Source organism: Trichoderma harzianum (assembly GCF_003025095.1).
Source record: "Trichoderma harzianum CBS 226.95 unplaced genomic scaffold M431scaffold_21, whole genome shotgun sequence".
In the NCBI taxonomy this organism is placed as follows: domain Eukaryota; kingdom Fungi; phylum Ascomycota; class Sordariomycetes; order Hypocreales; family Hypocreaceae; genus Trichoderma; species Trichoderma harzianum.
The window spans coordinates 153,236-173,750 of NW_020209269.1; the positions used below are offsets into that span (position 1 = coordinate 153,236).

The 20,515-nt window shown below is 47.9% G+C and overlaps 5 protein-coding genes across 5 annotated transcripts; 3 read left to right on the forward strand and 2 right to left on the reverse strand.

Annotated features, from left to right (window-relative positions):
• Positions 1-130: 130 nt before the first annotated feature.
• On the reverse strand, positions 131-7,582 carry M431DRAFT_10394 (hypothetical protein; the record flags this gene model as incomplete). The annotated part of the gene is made up of 5 exons (XM_024911534.1): positions 131-2,150; positions 2,208-3,379; positions 3,507-6,413; positions 6,471-7,411; positions 7,468-7,582. 5 exons carry the CDS (start codon positions 7,580-7,582, stop codon positions 131-133), a joined length of 7,155 nt encoding a protein of 2,384 aa, XP_024768654.1.
• Positions 7,583-7,909: 327 nt separating this feature from the next.
• M431DRAFT_127114 (hypothetical protein) lies at positions 7,910-9,434 on the forward strand. Its single transcript, XM_024912314.1, has 2 exons — positions 7,910-9,167; positions 9,222-9,434. The coding sequence occupies exons 1-2, from the start codon at positions 8,139-8,141 to the stop codon at positions 9,312-9,314; spliced, it is 1,122 nt and encodes a 373-aa protein (XP_024768655.1). The 5' UTR covers positions 7,910-8,138; the 3' UTR covers positions 9,315-9,434.
• A 903-nt stretch (positions 9,435-10,337) lies between these two features.
• On the forward strand, positions 10,338-12,101 carry M431DRAFT_10396 (hypothetical protein; the record flags this gene model as incomplete). Its single annotated transcript, XM_024911536.1, has 8 exons — positions 10,338-10,424; positions 10,574-11,175; positions 11,252-11,316; positions 11,371-11,434; positions 11,498-11,597; positions 11,658-11,886; positions 11,949-11,991; positions 12,053-12,101. The coding sequence occupies 8 exons, from the start codon at positions 10,338-10,340 to the stop codon at positions 12,099-12,101; spliced, it is 1,239 nt and encodes a 412-aa protein (XP_024768656.1).
• Positions 12,102-12,816: 715 nt separating this feature from the next.
• Positions 12,817-18,132, forward strand: M431DRAFT_98681 (hypothetical protein; the record flags this gene model as incomplete). Its single annotated transcript, XM_024925073.1, has 3 exons — positions 12,817-13,115; positions 13,170-13,455; positions 13,525-18,132. The coding sequence occupies 3 exons, from the start codon at positions 12,817-12,819 to the stop codon at positions 18,130-18,132; spliced, it is 5,193 nt and encodes a 1,730-aa protein (XP_024768657.1).
• A 300-nt stretch (positions 18,133-18,432) lies between these two features.
• M431DRAFT_535173 (hypothetical protein) lies at positions 18,433-20,095 on the reverse strand. Its single transcript, XM_024920945.1, has 3 exons — positions 19,791-20,095; positions 19,407-19,729; positions 18,433-19,343 (listed from the first exon to the last, which is right to left on the reverse strand). Exons 1-3 carry the CDS (start codon positions 19,966-19,968, stop codon positions 18,534-18,536), a joined length of 1,311 nt encoding a protein of 436 aa, XP_024768658.1. The 5' UTR covers positions 19,969-20,095; the 3' UTR covers positions 18,433-18,533.
• Positions 20,096-20,515: the final 420 nt, after the last annotated feature.

The following is a 20,515-nucleotide window of genomic DNA, read 5'->3' on the forward strand; positions in this document are numbered from 1 at the left end:
GAATTCTTCACAAACGGCAGAAAGTTTCGACATACACGGGTCAGGAATGTGCAGATTAATATCTGATATTGTGATTATTTCCTATTTCCTATATCAAACTCCCATACCTGATCCATTATTCAATTCTATACTATTCCTTGCTACAAAGCACCGACGCATTTGCAATCTTACTAGCTGTTGCAGTAATTGGCACAGCTGCCATAATATCAAAAACACTAACACGGGCTTCGATCTCCTTGAGAGCCCAGTCAACAATCTCGATAGCGACGAGAGAGTCTAAGCCGTAAGAATGTAGTGCCCGCGAAGTATCGACATCTTCTGCCTCTATCTGAAGCATTTTTGCTATGCGGCTTACAAGCGACGCTGTTATATGCCCACTCGCCTCAACCAAGTTCTCCGATTTGGATATCAACGCTCGAATTGAATCGCTCTTGCGTCTGTTATTTGAGTCGCCGGCAGAATCACTCACTTTTTCAAGATCTGTCGTAGCCATAATAGAGAACTTGGCATCCGAAAGATAGAAAGGAGGAGGAATACCGGCTACTACAGCGCTACCACCAGTAGCAAGGCCAGTTAAGACTTGGGCGGGCAGACGGCCGGCAATTGCCAGTTTGACCAGGTTTCGTAGCTCGCCCTCACGGACACCATACGGCTCTTCCCATTCCTTGAGATTGTCTGTCATGCCGTTTTCTGCCAGAACGCCTATGTCACGCATAAGGCCAACGTCAAGAGTTGTGGCCTTCTTTCCTTCGTCGCGGCGCTGAAGGGCAAGGGCATCTTGGTATGCGCATCCTGCTGCATAGTTACTCTGACCACGATTGCCAAATGTACCGGCAAAAGAACTAAGTGCCACAAAGAAATCGACATCAGGCAATGCATTGTGAAGGTTTTGCGTTCCTTGAACCTTGGGAAGCGTGGATTCCTGCCACTGAATATATGACATGTTGGTAAAGAGGGTATCTCGCAAGACCATCGCACACTGGATTACACCATGTACTGGACCAAGCTCTGCTGAACAGGTGTCCAAGGCGTGCTTGAGTGCCGATATCTCTGATACATCGCACTGCAGACATCTAACCTGCACGCCGAGCTCTTCAAGGTCGCTGATAAGATCGTTGGCTGAGGCTGAAGCTGCCCCTGATCGCGAAAGGAAGCACAATTTTCGCGCACCGTTTTCCGCGAGCATCATGGCCAGGCTGCGACCCAGACCACCGAGACCACCAACGAGGATATAGCATGCATCGCTTCTTAAGTTTAGGTCAATGGGTTGACGTTCACCAGATCCTATCAAAGGTACAGAGTCATTGTCATTCCATGATAATATGATCGTCTTGTCTTGTCCCTCTGTCTGCGCATACTGAACTGCGCTCTCCACTTCAGAGGCCGAAAAAACTTTGAAAGAAGCTATGGGCTTCGTAATTCCTTTGGAGTGGAGTTCGAAAACGGCGGCTATGATCTGAGCCATAAGCTGAGGACTCTTGCGAGCAATGTTGCTGAGGCTAAAAGAACTGAATGTTGTGTCCTGAGGGACAAAATTTGCGTCCAACACCTTGCTATGTGAGCTGTCGAGTAGACCAATCTCTACAAAAGTACCAAAGGCCGCAAGGCATTGCGACGTTTGTCTGTGAGCCGCATTTTTCGGCGAGCCGAGGATGATGTCGATACCACGGCTTTTCGTCATGTGCTTGATAGTGTCCACTGTATGAGAATCCTGCAGATTGAAGATGTGGTCACTCGGAATGTCATATGTGCCACATAGCAATTCTCGTTCTGCCTCTTCCTTGATGGTTGCGTAAATTTCCGCGTTGTAGTTACGTGCAATCTGAATTGCAGCTTGGCCAACATCTTCCGCTGCAGCATGGATCAATATCGATTGTCCGCCCTGAATCCGAGCAATTCGGTCCAAAGCATACCAAGCTGCCGCATGAGCAGCAACCCCACTGATTGCTTCTGAGAATGTGTATCCCGAAGGTAAACGATGACAAAAATCTGCCTTAGTTCTCTGCAAAGTCTGACCTGCGAGGCCAAGACTATACGTGACCACCGAGTCACCAGGCTGAAACTTCGTCACGCTAGATCCAACGCGAACAATCACACCCGCTGCTTCAAATATGAGAGGCTCATCAGTATCGGCAAATAGATGATTAGAGCTGAGTACCCTAGTTAGCGGTTATGTTCGACAGGCTGGGGACAAGGATGGTTATTACCTGATAGTGCTTGCTTTGACATTGATCTCTAACTCGTCGCCCTCGAGATCTGCTGTCGGAACGCTATCGCGTTTAAAGCATACTGTACCAGTGCTAGTCATCGTTAAGCTTAGGGGAGCATCTATGCTAGTCAATGGAACAAGACTGGTTGCATCGGCGCCGACGTGTTGCGCGTCATCAATCTCGGCACTCAGTTCCTCATCTATTTCGACACGGCTGGTATATATCATGTCGTTTTCAACAGTAAACTCGTTGTCAGAAGTTTTCGAGTCCAACAGTTGACAAATCAAATGTGAAAGATGCTTTGGCTGTGAGAGAGTTGCTGATGATACGTGAAGAGTCTGGAGCTGGCTTCCCGGGATTTCGTTGCGTACTACTCGTGTTAAACCATTGATCAGACCTTTCCTGGCATCATCCAATGCATCAATCCATAGGAGACTTTTGCATTGGGTGATGAGCGTTTGCACAACATAAAAGTCCTTCTCTGTCAGTGATTCTAAGACAGCGGATCGGGCTTCAAGAAGAGCAACGCAGTCCTTGTTTTTGAGAGTAGATACGTTGTCGATGCCCCACGTGTGAATGGACGTGCCATAGCCAAGAGCTGACAGTGTTGTCTTCAGTTGCTCCGCCACTGCGGTAACGGATTCATTCGCATTGGCTGGTTGAATTAGCACGATGTCCTTCTCTTTTAGACCAGCACCAGCAACATTCCCGCCACTCCCCAAAGAGCCAACCAGGAATACAGGCTCGCCAGAGGCAGAGTCCCCAAATTGGAAAAAGTTCGTGAAGCCAGCTTCTTGAAGAACAGACTTTGCTGTTGCCAATTGTTCTGGGGCTTCAATTGCGCAAACCCTTCCATCCTCCTTGAGCAGAAGCCTTGCATTATTGGCAATGTTTGACGGCGCCGAAGATATAGCTGAGCAGACGACGAGATCAGCTGTCTTGGCGTTTTCCTGGAATAAATCTTGATCGGCTTGTAGAGTAACCCCTTCGGCCGCAGGAGAAGAATTTCCTAGTCCAGATTTGGTCTTTCCATCGTATCCGAGGGTTGTGTAATTTGCCGTCTGCAGCACATCTTTCAAAATAGTCTTATCCTGAGCAAAGATAGAGCTTTCTTGCGCTAGTTCTACAATGCGCATCGTCGGGGTTGTATGGTGAATGATGTTGATGAACTTTGAGAAGCCACTGTCAGCCAAAACCAAGCGATACATCCGAAAGAAGTTAAAAAGAAAAGAGTCACCAATTCAGAATTCACGAAGGAGGAGAAAATGGCGCCCGAAAGGACACAGAGTAACTTACCTCAGAGAGCTGCTGATAATTGCGCACCTGTGTTGGTGGCTCTGTTGATATAGAGACGATGCGTTGAATATCTTCGTTGGTGATGAAGTTGATAGATGGCCTCCAGACTAACTTGCTACACATCTTTCGGGCCAACACGGCTGTCTTCTGGGCGGCGCTTGTCTGCGCAATCTCAGTGCAGTGTAGCCCGGAGATTTCGAGAACTGACTGTTGCTCCTCTTCATCCACGATCCCGATTGTTGCCTTCAACAGCCTTCTGGACCCGAGCTTACGAGCTTTTGAGTAGCCTTTCAATTTGGTCTGCGCCAAGTATGGTATGTCAGTTGAGATATACATCTCATCCATAGACTTGGGCACCATGGGTACGGCCAGCTTGCTTAGATGATTGCTATTGGCCGCTGCGAAGGCCAGATGGAATATGGCATCCAAGGTTGCGGGGTGGATTACATGTGGCCTTTGTGTATCGTGTAGACCAACACTTGGAATAGTCACAGAACCGCAACTCTGGCCGTCACCTACCGAAACCTCGGTGATGTTGGCGAAATTTAGCCCATAGTTGTATCCCAAGTCGGTAAGCGTCTGGTAGAACTCAGCCGGCTGCTGCTCTTCCTTGCATGAACTTGATGCCTGCTTATACCGCAGCAATCCAGGATCTTCCTGGGCTTCCTTTTTAGTGATTAGGTTTTCTGCACCAGAGTCATCATAGCAGACGCGTATGAGCCCTCGACAATTCCGTACAAGAGATTTGCGATCAGGCGAACTGCATATAACAAACTCATTCCACAGCTCTTCCGAAGAATTGGTAACTGATGAGTGAGGTCTCAGAGTTATGGTGTGTTCAAGCTCTTCATCTTCTGGTACAAGCATAGCCGATAAGAACTCAATGTCACGCAAGCTCAAGCCCTTGACATTATGCGCTGTGTCTGCACCTTGCAGTGCTGCCTCGATCGCCATGGCCAAAAAGCCCGCTCCAGGATAAAGGACAGAGTCTTGAATGTTATGGTCTGCCACCCAGGGTTCTTCAGATAGACGCAAGAAGCCCCGCCAGACCCTTTCTCCCTCCAAGAAGCTTGGAACAGGTGAACCCAGTAAACTGCTAGCAGATACAGGTCGGTCTTTGCGTCCGCGTGCTAGACGTGACTCTGACCAGTATTGTTGGGCATGATTCCATGGATAAGATGGGAGATCAACTAGTACTTTATTTTTCCCAGTCACTGTCCCATTCACCCGCGCAAGTTCCACAGGTCTACCGTATGCTATCAGCGTGCCTATCAAATTCAGCGTCGTTTCAACCGCGCTTTCATTGCGCACTACGGCTGACAGATATGGCTTGTTGTTAACGCCTAGTGCTTGGATACTTTGAGTTGCTGGCCCCCGAAGCGCGGTGTGTGGACCAATCTCGACGAGGATATCGACGGCATCTGTGCCACTGGATCGTGCGTCTGCGTCGGGGCGCATCAAATTCTGTATAGCTGTGGCGAACTTCACTGGTGAGACCAAATTCCGAACCCAGTAATCGGGTCCCAAGTCTTTGTATGTGATCTCGGATTCGGTTACACTGGAGTACATCTTGCAGGCTGCGTCACCGCCTGTTGTTGTGTTTGCTCGAGGCCGGATATCTGCAATCGCTTTTGCATATTGCTCCGCTACAAGCTTCATATGCTTCGAGTGATAGGCAGTATCCACTAGAAGCTTGCGTGCAAATATGTTTTCCTCTTGTAGTGCCGCTTGTAATGAGATTATAGCTGCTGCATCTCCTGATAAGGTTACGCTTGATGGCGAGTTAATACAGGCAATGTTGACTTTGTCTGGGCAGACGCGCTCAATAAAGGCTGAGCAAGTATCTGGTGATGCACCGACAGCCATCATGGCGCCTTCTAGGTCTGGTGCCGCAGTCTTCATGTTTGAGCAAACCACGCCGCGACAGTAGGCGATTCGCCAAGCATCTTCACGAGAAAGATATCCTGCGCAGTACGCTGCACCAATCTCTCCGCTTGAGTGACCAACAACAGCATCGGGAACAACGGCCCATTTGCGTAATAGGTCAACAAGGGCAACTTGCAGTACGGTACACAGCGTCTGCGAATAGAGCGCGAGTCCTAGGCGGGAGGTTCCCTTGCCGCGAGAAAGCTCAGCCCGCGCTGACCACGGGCAGCCAAGGGTTTTCTTAAGAAACAAGTCCGCTGCCTCGATACTGGCACTGAATTCTGGAAGTGCCATAAGTGCCATTCCCATGGTAGCCCATTGTGCTCCTTGACCGGTGAACACGAATCCGAGACGCGGCACGCTGGATGACATGACCTCTATTCTGCCACCGTCAGAGGATTCCAGGGCATCAGCTAGCTCATCCAAGGATGAAGCTAGGGCGAAAGTCTTCCATTGCAATCTTGAGCGCTTGTCGCTGAGTGTGTAGGCCAGGTCTGCGAGGTACTTCTCTGCTTGTGAATCATCATGCAGCTCATCTATCTTGGTACGCAGATATGATGATAATGACTTCTTCGTACGCGACAAGCCGGCACGATCTTGGGCTGTAAGCACATAAACTCGCGGTGTAGTCGGTTGGGAGCTGTATTCATCGTCCCCCTCTTCTTCCTCTCTGTTTTCATGATCTTCCGAGGAAACGTAGTGCAACCCCCGAAGGCTGCGACCTCCAAGGTACGAATACGCATCATCAAGGATTGCATGAGCATTGGTCCCACCATAGCCGAATGAATTGATACTGATGCGGCGTGTTCCTTGACTCGGCCACTTCATCAATTGGGTAGGAATCTGGATGTTCCAATTCTCAAAGTCTATCTTTGGGTTCGGGTTGTGAAAGTGAATGTTTGGTGGAATGACGCCGTGCTCCAGCATAAGCACACTCTTGATGACGCCGGCCAACCCGGAGGCAGCCTCGAGGTGACCAATCTAAATAAATGATGTTAGCTCCATGTGATTCGCCAGTTCGCATATATATACACATACATTTGCCTTCACTGATCCGACCACAAGTTTGTTTTTGGACGAACGGCCCTTGGCAATGGTCCTAGACAAGGCCAACGTTTCTGTAGTATCACCAGCCTGTGTGCCTGTACCATGAGCCTCCACGTAGCCGGTCTGGTCAAAATCTAATTTCGCGAGCCGGTATACATCTCGTATCAGCGCCTCTTGTGCATCGGCACTAGGAAGTGTCAAGCTCTTCGTGTGTCCATCCTGATTTGAGCCAGTTGCACGGATAATTGCTCGAAGAGGATCCAGTGCCACGATGGCATCATCGACTCGTTTTAATACTATGGCAGCGACACCTTCACCGCGCCCGTATCCGTCGCCGGACGCATCGAAGCTTTTGCACTTGCCATCTGGAGAGAGAAAGCCTTGACCAGAAAAAGCCACAAACATGTCAGGATTCAGGAGCACATTTGTGCCGCCCACAATGGCGATATCTGATTCCCCGGTACGCAAGCTCTGACAAGCGAGGTGAAATGCTACTAACGACGAGGAACACGCCGTGTCTAGAGCAAAGCTGGGTCCACGCAAGTCGAATGTCCAAGAGATGCGGTTAGCTAATGATGTTTTGTTCAGTCCGGTAGTGGCGTACGGCGGTATCCCATCGGTATCGCTTATAACAAGTTCCTTGTAGTCACTTGTGAAATGACCCATGAACACTCCTGTGCGCGTGCCTGCTAGGTCTTTAACTGAATAGCCTGCAGATTCCAAGGCTTCATACACGACTTCCAATGCGAGCCGATGTTGCGGGTCCATAGCATTGGCTTCCAAAGCTGAAATATTAAAGAAATTCGCGTCAAAGTGTGAGACATCGTGCTTGAGGAAGTGACCACTTTTGGTGACACTTCCGTGGCCCTTCTTGCCACCAGCCCAGAAAGCATCTCCATTGAAGCGCTCTTTAGGTATCATGGACCATGCCGCTGTTTAGAATTAGCTTCAAACGACCTGGCAAAGCTAGCGTGAGATTCGAACTAACATTTCCCTTCGCTTACCAACTTCCAGTAATTACTTGGGTTATCTCCATCGCCAGGAAAGCGACACGAGAGCCCGGTAATCGCAATAGATGTGCCGTCATTCCCTGCTGTAGCCATTATGGTAAGGCTGGTTGCTGAGAGTACGCAATGCGTGCGTGCACACGAATGGCCGACATGTCGACTTATGAACCTAAATGCAGCAGTTCATCACCAAGCCAACACACCCCTTGCGGCTGATTGCAACGCAATGTCCATTGCCATAGGCAAATTTCCATGGACCGGTGACTTTTTGTGGTTTGTTTTGAAAACACCGGGATATTAATCAACCACGCCGGACATTAGCCAAAATCCATATAAGCTACAGTTGTTATCTAGGAAGGTGAGATAAAGCAGAAAATAATCAAGTACTTTTGCCCATCAAACGCTTTCAATCGTGCATTCATGGGCTGTTACTGTAAGCGCCTGAATGCAGGCTCGCTGATTGTCGGTAATTATTTCACAATACTGAACATAATATACACATGCACCAGCCATTTATCCAGTTAATTGCAATCAATCAACTAGGCTGGCTTCTGCATGTGTGAAAAGATATCGATATCTATGTTACCAAATTCCGAACTCTAACAGACCTTCATTTCATCGTTTTTTTTTTTTCATCATTACGAAGCTAAAAATGCCAGATACCGCTGTCAGTCCCGAGGAGGAGCTCCTTGCAGTGATAGCGGAAGAATTGGGCATGGACATTGATGATCTTTCCGATGATACGGACATTTCTCACTTGCAAAACGACACCGCTTTATCCCGACTCATCCTGAAAAGAGTTCCTGTTGGTCTTCAAGATGATATCAATCGCACAACTTTTCAATCTTGCACCGATATTGCGGATCTCAAAGCGCACATCGACAAAGTGATGGCGCTGCGCGAGCCTCCTAAGCAATCTGACAAACGCAAAGCGAAACTTCCCATTGTGTTACTTCTTAGAGGAAACGAGGCCACGGCTAAGAAGAAAGTATTTCTACTTCCTGATGGCTCGGGGTCTGGCATGGCCTACATGTCCATTCCACCAATGGATCCAAGTATTTGTCTATATGGGATCAACAGCCCATATCTTCACTCTCCTGAGGTTTTCAATGGTACAATAGACGATTTGGCTCAAATCTGGACCGCTGAAATACAGAAAGTTCAACCAAACGGCCCGTATACCCTCGGTGGCTGGTCTGCTGGAGGGTATTTTTCTTTCGAGGTCTCCAAACTGTTAATAAGTAAGGGCGAGCGTGTTGAGAAGCTCATTCTAATAGACTCCCCATGTCGACTATTATTCGAGGCTTTACCCCCTCAGGTAGTGGAATGCCTGGCGAAAAATAACTTGATGGGAAACTGGAGTGAAGGAGGCACACCAAAATGGCTAGTCAATAGCTTTGTGTCGACTATTGGTGCAGTGGAAAAATACATGCCCACTCCAATGGTAATTCCCGATGGTGCCAAAGCTCCAGAAGTCTTTATAATCTGGGCGTCTGAGGGAGTGTTCCCAGATGGTGTAGAAGCATATCCGGAGCTAGATATGAGCGTGAGGGTCACTCGATTTTTAGTCAACAAGAGAGTCCAATTCGGTCCACTTGGTTGGGATAGACTATTTCCAGCTCAGGATATTAGCATTGCCAAGATGCCAGGCAGCCACTTCATGATTGTTCATCAGCCAAACGTGAGTATGCATGCACCATATAATTCAGAAAGATTTACTAATCCATCTTCAAAGGTTGATACACTGGGGAAGCTGCTAAGAGACATCATCCAAGGCCGCCGAGCAGACGCGAAAAGTGATTGGCAGAAATGGCGGAACAGGTCATGAAGGGCAGATTGACAAGGACATTAATAGATAGCATGCTATAAATCCTCTTAAAAAGATCATCAAGTAATAACAGTATACCAGAAATGCCGAGAAACGTATAGTTGCGCTTACTCAATTGTGAAAGGCAAAACTCTCGAGCTCTGCAACAGTGACTAATCTCATGCATGGGTTTTTGCTAAAACCAACCATATAGTAGTAAATATCGATGCCTATTGTATAATTCCAATATATATATATATATATATATATATATATATATGAATATAGCAGAGGAAATCGCATACATCCAACAAGCTCTAAATATTTATTTACGTGAAACCCTCTACTCATTACCGAAGGAGTATATAATGTAACTACAAATTCTGTCTATAAAAACGTTTAGTTAACATGGGACCATCTAGCTGCTGACCAGTCGGAATTAAACGCCCCATTTACAGCTACTCTTAATACTACCGGAACATTTCTCTCATCTGCGTATTTTTCACTATTGTGCTCATGTTTCAATATCCTGGTTATTTCTGTGATGAGCAATTTTTCTTCGCCCTTGAGTTATCAATGGCCAAGACGTTGCATCGCAGTAGACTTGTGTGGTTTGAGTAGAGAGGCGAAATGCTGTCCGATCGCAAACCCACCCGGAAGGTATATCATCAATAAGCGAATCCAAGAACTTCATAAGTGGCTGACAAAGGGTTTATTTTTCCTCAGCTATTTTTATTGGATACTATCAAGAGATTTATCATTATTATTAAAAATGGTATTAATCGCATCTCCATGCCACGCAGCCCGGAGCGACTATGTCTCGTACGACAAGTTGGTCGCATATTGTGTCGCCTCGTAAGAGAAAGGAGCCGTCAGAAGTGGCCGGTTGGCAGAGGTGTTTGCTGGGTACACTGCACATTCCTGATTTATATCCCTGGCTGCCCTCCCCAATCTTCACTTTTCCTCTATGAACAAGCATACCATCATTAGCCGCCATATTACGAACGACACTAGCTTCCATTAAATAAGCAACGCTCCATTACAATGCCAATTCGCGTTATCATTGTCGGCGCTGGGATTGGCGGCCTCACAGCTGCCGTATCTCTTAGGCAGGCTGGGTGCGAAGTAACGGTAGGTTATTTGGAGATTTCTCTGCCCCATGCATACATTAATCGTAATCTCCTCGTTGGGATCTCTGCATAATAAAGCTCCGTTCGGGTTTTCCGCAACACTATGCCAGGCTACGTTGCTGACTGTCTATTTTTTTGGGGTTTCCATAGATCTTCGAAAAATCATCATTTGTGGGTGAAATAGGCGCAGCACTAGGACTTACGCCCAACGGAGGTCGAGTCTTGGAGCATCTTGGCTTCTCATTCCAAAAGGCCCGCACCTGCACATTAAAAACATGGGCTACTATAGACGGCCTCACTTACAATACTCTCAATCAATTAGACCTTAGCAATGCCCAGCGTGCTTTTGGGGCGCCGGTGCGTGCAGTCCACCGAGTAGACTTGCACACTGAGCTGCTACGGTTAGCTACAATGTCTGGAGAGGGTCTGTCCCAGCCAGTGACATTGAAGCTGGGCAGCCAAGTCGCTGAAGCCCATCCCGATGGCACGATTGTTCTTCAGGACGGCTCTAGACGTACTGCTGACTTAGTAGTGGGAGCTGATGGGTTAAGATCGGTTATTCGCGATGCTGTTCTAAGCGAAGATGATCAAGCAAAGCCAGTCCATTCAGGCCAGGCAGCGTTTCGATTCCTTGTTGACACATCCACATTAAGAAGCGACCCAACTCTTGCACCTCTAGCAGATGGTAATACAGACCAACTGAGCCTTTTCGCCGACACATCTGAAACCGTACGAGAACGCCACGTCATTTGGTACGCCTGTAGAGAGTAAGGCAGCCCTCCCTGGCCGGTATTACTGTATCAGAGCTAATATGATTCGAATGTAAAGTGGTGAAGTGCAAAACTTCGTTGGTATCCATCCTAGCCTAGAGGTTGGAAACCAAGAAGGCGACGGTAAGTTATGTCTACTGTTGTAAGATGAGCAGAGAGTGTCTGACAAGAATGAAGAAGCCAAGGCGGCCATGATGGCTGAGTTTGCACACTATGACAAGAGGATCCTCCGCTTGTTTGAGTACGTATATGAATGTCAGACATATAAAGTATTGAACAGACTTTGACTGTTGACTGGATACAGGCTTGCTGAAAATGTCAAACGCTGGCCTCTCTACATTCATGACCCATACCCTACTTGGGTAAAAGGAAGAATTGTCTTAGTTGGAGACGCAGCTCATCCGGTAAGTTATTATAACTCGGGCGTGGAAAACTACTTTGACTGACTCAATTCGCTGATATAGATGCTACCATTTGGTGGCCAAGGGGCAATGATGGCCATCGAGGACGGTGGTATCCTCGGTTCTCTCTTTACCAACGTCCTCCCAGATCAAATTGACGCACTCTTATCGAAATTTCAGCAATTGCGCAAAAATAGAGTTTCTCGTATCCAGTTGCTTTCTTCAGTACGCGCGGGACGAGAGAATGAAGTCGACGCTCGCATCAGCCAATACGCGGATGGCCCAACTGGTTGTCAGTTCTTCTGTACTAATCCACCATTTATTTATCGAGATACTAATTTTTTCCTCAAACAGCTATACCGACAACGCATAAGGAACGCACTATTCACGATTACAGGTGAGATATTATGTCCACCAGACAGACATAGGGCAGCGCTAATAGTTTACCGGCTTCACAGTTACGATGCATATGCGGATTTGGAGAAAAGCCTTGCTTCAGATATATAATCTATGTATTTCAAGTAGCAAGAAATGTTTATATTAAGCTAGGAATATGAATCAAGACTAGATTTAGACTATGAGTTCCTTTACCATCTCTCGAAGAATTTAGGCCTGGCTCTCAATTGAATGCTTCGTTTCATTTCTAGATACCTATAGGGCATAGTTTTGATAGACCCCGAGCCTTTTTCTCTCATTGCCTTCCAAAACTAGGCATATCAGAAAAGACACAGTAAACAAACGCACTTTACAACGAACGTCATCTCTGGCAGTGAACTAATGTGGTAATTTGCAAGGCATATGGTGTGTTGAACGATTCAATTATCATTTCCCGACATCTATCTTCTCATCATCAGCCGTCTGTACACGTATCGGCGAGTTTCAGAGGGTTATAGTGCCATAATTCTCCAGCATAGGCTAAAATGCGACATGGTGCAGCAATGCTACCCATGAGCTGCAATAGGCAATGCCCCACTGAAGCGGCATATTAATGAATGAACCGTGAAATTTAGTGGCCGGTGATCTCTTACTATCCGGGGACCAGATGTATTATCATCTCACGACTTCATGGGGATTCAACGATGTACCCATGAAGCGCAGCTGTGTTTGGCTTGCTGAAGAGGCTTCTATATAATGTTTCCTGGTATGTTTTCAAAATATGTATTGAGCTTTCGTCACATGTTTATCTTGCTAGGAGATTTCATATCTTCAAGTTAAGCATACAATGACGGCAATCACGAGACGACATCTCCTGCTGTTTGGAGACCAAACAGTAGAGAAGCTCACATCGATACGGGCGTTGGTTCGTAATGCAAAGACTTCTCCTGCGGCCAAGAGATTTCTCCAGGAGATCACGGATGTAATACAGATCGAGTTTTCTACCCTAAGCAAGAGCGAGCATGGCTGGACAGGAACTTTCGACACACTCCTCGGGTTGGCGGAAGAGAATGACGAACAAAACGGCGCCAATACCTTGGTGTCAACTGTGCTGATGTGCATCGGGAGGCTTGGAGAGCTGGTAGTGTGAGTTTATCATGATCATTGCGGGTGAAGTATCTAAACTGATGTTGTAACCAGTCATGCCGAGAGAGATCCTACTATTCTTGGAACACCAGAGCGTCCTGTGGAAATACTAGGCTTTTGTACTGGTCTTCTACCTGCTGCGGTAGTAGTAGCAGCCAAAGACACATCAGAACTACACACTCTGGCTCGTGACATTGTCCAAGTCACATTTCGCATGACACGGGAAATAGTTCGCCAGACGAAATTAGTCGAGGACAGCTCAGGGGACTGGGCGAGAACCTATATCGGAATAACCCGCGAGAAAATGGAGTCTATTCTTGACGATTTCCACACAAGCAATGTTAGTCAAGCCAGGGCCCAACATGACCTTTTTTTCCTCCAGATGAAACTCAGCTGACAAAGTTCTCAGAGCATCCCCCCCACAAGACAGATATCTGTCGGCGTCGTATCAGAGAAGTGGACAACAATTATAGGTGCGCCATCGTCACTAGCCCGATTATCGAGCTGGTCTTCTGAGATTCAGTCGGCATCACATGCGAAAACAGACATAGGTGCTCTTATTCACTCCAAAGTCCTGCCACCGCTTGATCTTGAAAAGATACTGGCTCCTTTCTCCTGGAGAGACAGGGTGCTTGACTGGACAAAGGCAAGGATGATATCTCCTGCCTCTTGTACCGATTATACAAACAGCTCCCTCGGTTCACTCGTTGGCCAAATAATTAACGATATAGCAAGTAATGCGCTTCTTATCGATGAAACCATTCAGGCTTGCATTTCTCGTCTAGATAAGGCGACCGCATTCAGTGTTACTGTACCTGGCCCGACGGGTTATCTGCCGGCAGTTGAACAGGCCTTCAGATCTTCCAAAGTCCAGTACGAGCTGAATAAACAGACGACGGATGCCACAGGTTCGGGTCGAGGTGGATCTGATATGATTGCAATCATCGGCATGAGTGGAAGATTCCCAGGTACCAACAGCCCGGAAGAATTCTGGGACGATGTGCTGGCTGCAAACTGTCATATTGAGAGTGTTCCAAAAAGTCGCTGGGATCTTGATGTCTTCTTTGATCCAGAAGACAAGTCAACGAGGAAGAATGCAACCACAGCAATGCATGGCGCTTGGCTTGAGAGCCCTGGACTCTTTGACAATCGGTTGTTCAACATGTCACCGCGCGAGGCCTCGCAGGCTGATCCGATCCATCGACTACTGCTGACGACAAGCTATGAAGCCCTTGAATCAGCAGGCTATTCGCCTGATGGTACTATCTCAACTGAGAGCAATCGAATTGCCAGCTTCTTTGGACAAACATCGGCCGACTGGCAAGATGTACTAAACCAAGAGGGCATCGACATTTACTACATACCAGGCGTAGGAAGAGCGTTCGCGTCTGGGAGAGTGAATCATCACTTCAAATGGGGCGGCACCTCCCTTTCGGTCGATGCTGCCTGTGCTACCGGTATTGCCACAGTCAGTCTCGCCGTCTCCGCCCTGCTTGCTCGTGAGTGTGACATGGCTTTGGCTGGTGGAGGCGCTGTCCACGTTTCTCCGAACACATATTCTGGGCTTAGCAAAGCTGGCATGGTCTCAACCACTGGAGGCTGTCGAACTTACCATGACGATGCTGACGGCTATGTCCGGGGCGAAGGTGTCGGTGTGGTTGTGCTCAAGAGGCTGGAGGATGCAGTGGCAGAAAACGACAACATCTTGGGAGTTATCAGAGCCGCGGCACAGACATACACATCAACCTCGTCATCCATCTTGCATCCTAGCCACGTTTCTCAAGAGCGCATCTATAGAGAGGTATTGCATCAGTCAGGTCTCCAACCTCAAGATATTGACTACGTTGAGATGCACGGCACGGGGACTCAAGCTGGCGACGTGGAAGAAATGACATCTGTCATTAATGTGCTGGCCAAGAACCACACCAAGAATGAGCCTTTGACAGTCGGTGCGGTGAAAGCCGTGGTCGGCCACGGTGAAGCAGCTGCAGGTGTTACTTCACTCATCAAAGCGCTGATGATGCTCCGTGATGGCCTCATTCCCGCTCAGCCGGGATGGCCTTTCAAAGTCAATCGCAACTTCCCCTCCCTGGCCAAAGCCAACGTCCGGATTGCAACAAAGACGTTGGATCTCAAGCCCAGCTCCAAAGCTGACAAGAAGGCCAAGATTCTGATCAACAGCTTTGGTGCATCGGGCAGCAACAGCTGCGTAATTGTGGAGGAGCCACCAGAAATTCCAGAAAAACAAGATGATCCTCGAGGCTTCCATGTTGTTACTTTATCCGCAAGAAGTGCCTTCTCTTTGAAGAAGAACCGAGAGAATCTGGTCGACTACCTGGAGAGAAAACCAGAGACCAGACTTGCGGACTTGGCTTATTCAACGACAGCACGACGCATGCATGAGACGCTCCGCATAGCCTACGTCGGCAATAGTGTTCGAGACGTTGTTCGTCAGCTACGACATGATGCCACTAACGGGGGTCCAAACGATCCCAAGTCCAAGACAAAGAAGTCTCCACGTCTCTTCTTGTTTACTGGACAGGGATCGCAGTATGCAGGAATGGGTGCCGATTTATTTGCCGCCGATAAAGGCTTTGCAGAGTTGCTAGGAACCTACCAAGACATGGCTACGAATCTCGGGCTTCCCGAATTTGTAGACATAATCCGCAACAAAGAGATTGACATGACAACAAAGTCACCTGCTCAAGTACAGCTGGCAGTAGTAGCATTGGAGATTGCGATTGCGCACACGCTGAAGAAATGGGGCGTATTCCCTGATGCTGTCCTTGGCCACAGCCTCGGAGAGTATGCGGCGCTCGCCGTATCTGGTGCTCTGTCAGTCGCAGATGCACTATACCTTGTTGGAAAGCGTGCTTTGCTTATGGAAAAGCATCTCGAGCCTCATACATATGCCATGCTTGTCACCAGCTTGAGCGCCGAAGATCTTCAACAAAGGATTGAGGAGCTGAAGCTTGAATCTTGTGGCATCGCATGTGCTAATGGACCTTCTGTGGCAGTGGCTAGTGGGCCGGTCAATGATCTGAAGAAACTGGAACAGCATCTTTTGGACACAAGCGACATCAAATCAACATTCCTCAAGGTCCCCTTTGGCTTCCACTCGGCTCAGGTCGAGCCGATTCTCGAGGAGTTTGAAAAGATCGCTGACGGTGTTACATTCTCCAATACTCATACTACTTTCGTGTCTAGTCTTACGGGAACGACTGAGTCATCTGTTTCACCTGCATATTTATCCAGGCAGACGAGGGAATCTGTTCAATTTACCAAGGCTCTTGAAGCTTGTGAGGCGGCGGGTTTGATAGGTGGAAATAGCCTTACCATGGAGATTGGGCCAGATCCAGTCTGCCTTAGTCTGGTTCGCAGAACTCTCAATATTCCTGGGTCGGCAAGGCTTATCCCGTCCTTGAAGTCGGGACAAGACAACTGGAGCACCATCTCGACTGCACTTAAAGCTGCGTACGAAACTGGCGTCAACGTCAATTGGCCGGAATTCCATAAGGGCTTTAAAAACTCTGTTCGCCTGCTTGATCTTCCCACATACGCATTCGAGTACAAAGACTTTTGGACGCGATACCAAGAGCTTGAGCCAGTGCAAACAACAGCTCCTTCTCCAGTTGTCGAAAAGGTTCAACCTCCGAAATATCCTGGCTTTACATCTACTTCCTCGGTGCAACGAATTGAGTCAGAAAGTATTCAAGGCAGCAAGATTACTGTTATATATTCTTCCGAAACTTCAGAACCTGCCCTTCTTCAGGCTATTCAGGGTCACTCCGTAGTTGGCCGAACAATATGCCCAATGGTCGTCTATTGCGATATGGCCATAGCAGCAACTAAATATGCGTATTGGAGATTACACGACACAAAGCAGACGCCCGATCTGTCAATATACGATATGGAGATGGCCAGGGCGTTGGTGATTGAAGAAAGAGGCTCGAGACCGGTCATCAACATAAGAAACATCTACAATCAAGATCAAGGTTTCGCCCGTGTAACGTTTTATTCCATCACGCCCGAGGGTAAAGAGGTTGCTTATGGAGCCTGCAAGGTCAAGGTAGCCAAGGGTGCTGCCCAGAAGAACTCCCCCCAGCAACTAGATTTCCTCCTTCGGTCGCGAATGGTGACCTTACAGGAATATTCCAAGAACCGAAAAGCTCATGCATTTTTGAAGCCTGTCGTATACAGGCTGTTTGCAAATGTGGTCGGCTACGGTGAGGCCTACCAGGGACTCGAAGAGGTCGTGGTCGATACTAGGGGCAGTGATGGAATGGGCACCGTCAGACTACCGCAGAGTGACAGCACCGGCCATTTCACCCTCGATCCATACTTGAACGACGCAGCCATACACTTGTGTGGATTTCTAGTCAATAGCGGGCTGAATTATCCACAAGACGATGTTTTCATTTGTCCCGGATTCCAGTCGTGGCGCTTTTTCGAAGCTCTCCACCCTGGGAAGGCTTACTCTACTTATGTTTATATGCAAGAATCAGCCTCCAATGATGGCTCCATGTTGGGCAATTGCTATGTCCTTGACGGAGACCGGATTGTCCAGGAATTAGTGGGCATAAAGTTTCAGAAGATGAAGCGAGCCGTGCTGCAGTTGTCTCTTACGAGTACAGGAGCACAGCCTAGGCACCCTCCCACCGAGACTCATCGACCGAAATCACCCATTCCACAATTCTCGTCCATAGAGCCTACCACGATCTCAACCACGGAACCCCAAGCATCCGACGACTCTGCTTCAACCGGTACCAAGACCCCTGAAGCGTCAGACTCGGAGATCATTGACACTCTGCTCTCCATCGTAGCTCGCGAGATTGGAGTGAACGTAGAGGAGATGCTGGATGAAACAGCTTTTATAGACCTTGGGGTTGATTCATTAGTTGCTGTTACTATTTTTACCACATTGGAACGAGAAGTGGGATTGAAGCTCCAAGCATCCTTTTTTGTTGAGCATACAACCGTTGGAGATGTGAAACGTGCACTGCACGAGATGCTCTGAAAGATCATTGTAGGTCATTCGAGGCATCGATACTGATGATATTACAAATGGAGGTTAGAACATTTTTGTTAAGGATAAAGTACTGAAATTACGAATACTCGCTTTGCTTATTATGACGTTATTTCTCAATGGGGGTTTGCAACACTAATTAGAAGCTATTTGATCACATTTTCTTGTGTTTTCTATTGCAAACTAACATTCAAAGTCGTTAAATCAATAGAAACAAATTCATTTGACGAACTCAATGAGGCACCGCTTTTGAAACAAATTACTTCAATAACACAAATGAGAACAGGACACACAAAGGCATATACATGGGTATATTTTCCGATACATCTAAACACTCCAATAGCCGTCTATGACATTTTCGACAAATTGAGAATATTGGGTCGCTCATGGGCTTACGCATCTCTTGTCTTTCTAGGAGAAGCCAAGATAGACCTTGATAGATGAGTGAGCCCGTCTATAGTATGTTCCACCATTGACAAATCACCAGATAAGAGAGCTCCTGGCTCTGAAAAACGGCCTCCGGACACCTTCTTGCGCTCTAATACGCTCCTAAAAGACTCCAACACGGTATTGACTTTCTGGACCATCATGGACCAGAGCATATATAATAAGGATGATTTATCATCACCGGTTAGCTCAAAATCCCCAACCGTCACCACTTCAAGCTCCACATCTCCCTCTGCACTGATGCCAGGAGAAACATGCTCCGATGCGGTAAGTGATACATCTTGATTCCCACCGCAGGCCCAACTCACGTTTTGAAGCTGTAACAGCATCGATCGAACGCACATTAGAGCCAATATCAGCACTTCTTGATCGTCGCCTCGCATGCAACTAGTACAGCTAGTCAAACCAAGCCAAGCTGTCTGAGCCTCTTGCATATTCGCAAGAATACTCTTCATTGACATCTTGCCCCCGGGTCTAAAGACCTCTGAGCCTCTTAATTTGCAGAGCAAACTCGTTTGCTGCTGGAGGCATGTACAAGTCAAAACACTGGAGTGTTGAAGTGGGCTGGGAGTATTGGACACTCTCTCTTCCTGGCTCATTGATACACTTTGAGAGAGATCTGCTGAAACCGGTACCGTTGTTGGTGGAATCGCAAACAGATGTGCCAGTTCTGATTGGCTTGCCGCTGAAGCCTCGGAAAAGGTTGGATCATGTTCTTTCTCGAACGTCTCTTCGTGGTGGAATAGGCCTCGGGTCTGCGTTGAGTCATCGTTAATCGATCTGGCTGATACCAATTTGGAGTCAAAAAGAAGGCATACCATATCTGCGGACGCAAAGTCTTCCTGTAGTCCCCATTTATCTTCTGGGAACGGCAGAGAGAATTCGAATGGCGAGGTAGCCCAGGACATGGAGTTTACATCAGTGAAAGGAGATTGACCATTGCTTTTTGGACTGGATGAGTTGTCCGACGGCACGCTTGCAGGACCTGCAATACTCTGCGTTGCAATGATAGGGCGCGGTGATAAGGTAACTTGGTTCTCGAGATGTATGGAGGAGCGCTTCCGTGCCTTGCGTGCTTCTCTTGGCCCTTTATTTCTCGCAGCACTCTTTTGATTCGCTAATGATTGTGTTTCTCTGCCTCCTGCGTCTCATCGAATTAGCGTTCAATGCCGGATTACTTGTCGAGCCAAAAGATGTCTCACCTGCTGCCGCCGCACGTTTGTTTTTCGAACCCAAGGGCCGGCCAAGCCTATTTGACATGCTAAAGACACATGTTCTGCACGACTCCGTACACGAATCGCAGGGTAAATATCCCGAACATCGAACTTTCAGCTGGTGACACGCATCACACGCGGAGCGGAGCCGAGGAGTGACGGGCATGGCTGTGGGGTGGGAGCAAAACCGACGGATTTGACTTGACTCCTGAGAAACAATACTACCAAGGCGGGAAAACGACGTTGTCCCAAAGTTTCCAATGTCACAGTCAATGGTCAAAGCAGAAATCAACGAACTGCTGTAACCCTTCCGGAGTCCGGATTGCCCGCTTACATAGCGAGAGGATAGGATGGTTAAATGGATACAAACTCCCAAGATGCGATGACAATATCAACATACGAGCGGCCAGATTGCACGCCGCATGCCCGAACAAATCCGGCCAGATTCCATGCCGAGTGCTACCCCTCCCCGGGCCGCCCTGGCCCGCCCTAGGCCGCCTTTTGGTAGGGTTTAGTTTTGGAGATAGGCGCGAGTGGTTCCGTAAGACGGAAATGATGCCGATTACATCCTTTGACAGCGTGTCAAGCATGGGTTAGAGAATGCTTCATTGGCAGTTACTAAACGTCTCTGCTGCTGCTCGACGCGATGCGACGCAGACTTGGTTGTTTCTGATGGGAATGCAATGCTACGAGTACTACAGTAAGCGCACTGC

Excerpts from the sequence above, each read along its gene's own strand:
- M431DRAFT_127114 (XM_024912314.1), top strand. The coding sequence starts at position 8,139 with ATGCCAGATACCGCTGTCAGTCCCGAGGAGGAGCTCCTTGCAGTGATA. Across the intron at positions 9,168-9,221 it reads TGATTGTTCATCAGCCAAAC|GTTGATACACTGGGGAAGCT; the intron begins GTGAGTATGCAT and ends CCATCTTCAAAG.
- M431DRAFT_535173 (XM_024920945.1), bottom strand. The coding sequence starts at position 19,968 with ATGCCCGTCACTCCTCGGCTCCGCTCCGCGTGTGATGCGTGTCACCAG. Across the intron at positions 19,730-19,790 it reads CAAACGTGCGGCGGCAGCAG|GAGGCAGAGAAACACAATCA; the intron begins GTGAGACATCTT and ends GATGAGACGCAG. Across the intron at positions 19,344-19,406 it reads ACTTTGCGTCCGCAGATATG|ACCCGAGGCCTATTCCACCA; the intron begins GTATGCCTTCTT and ends GACTCAACGCAG.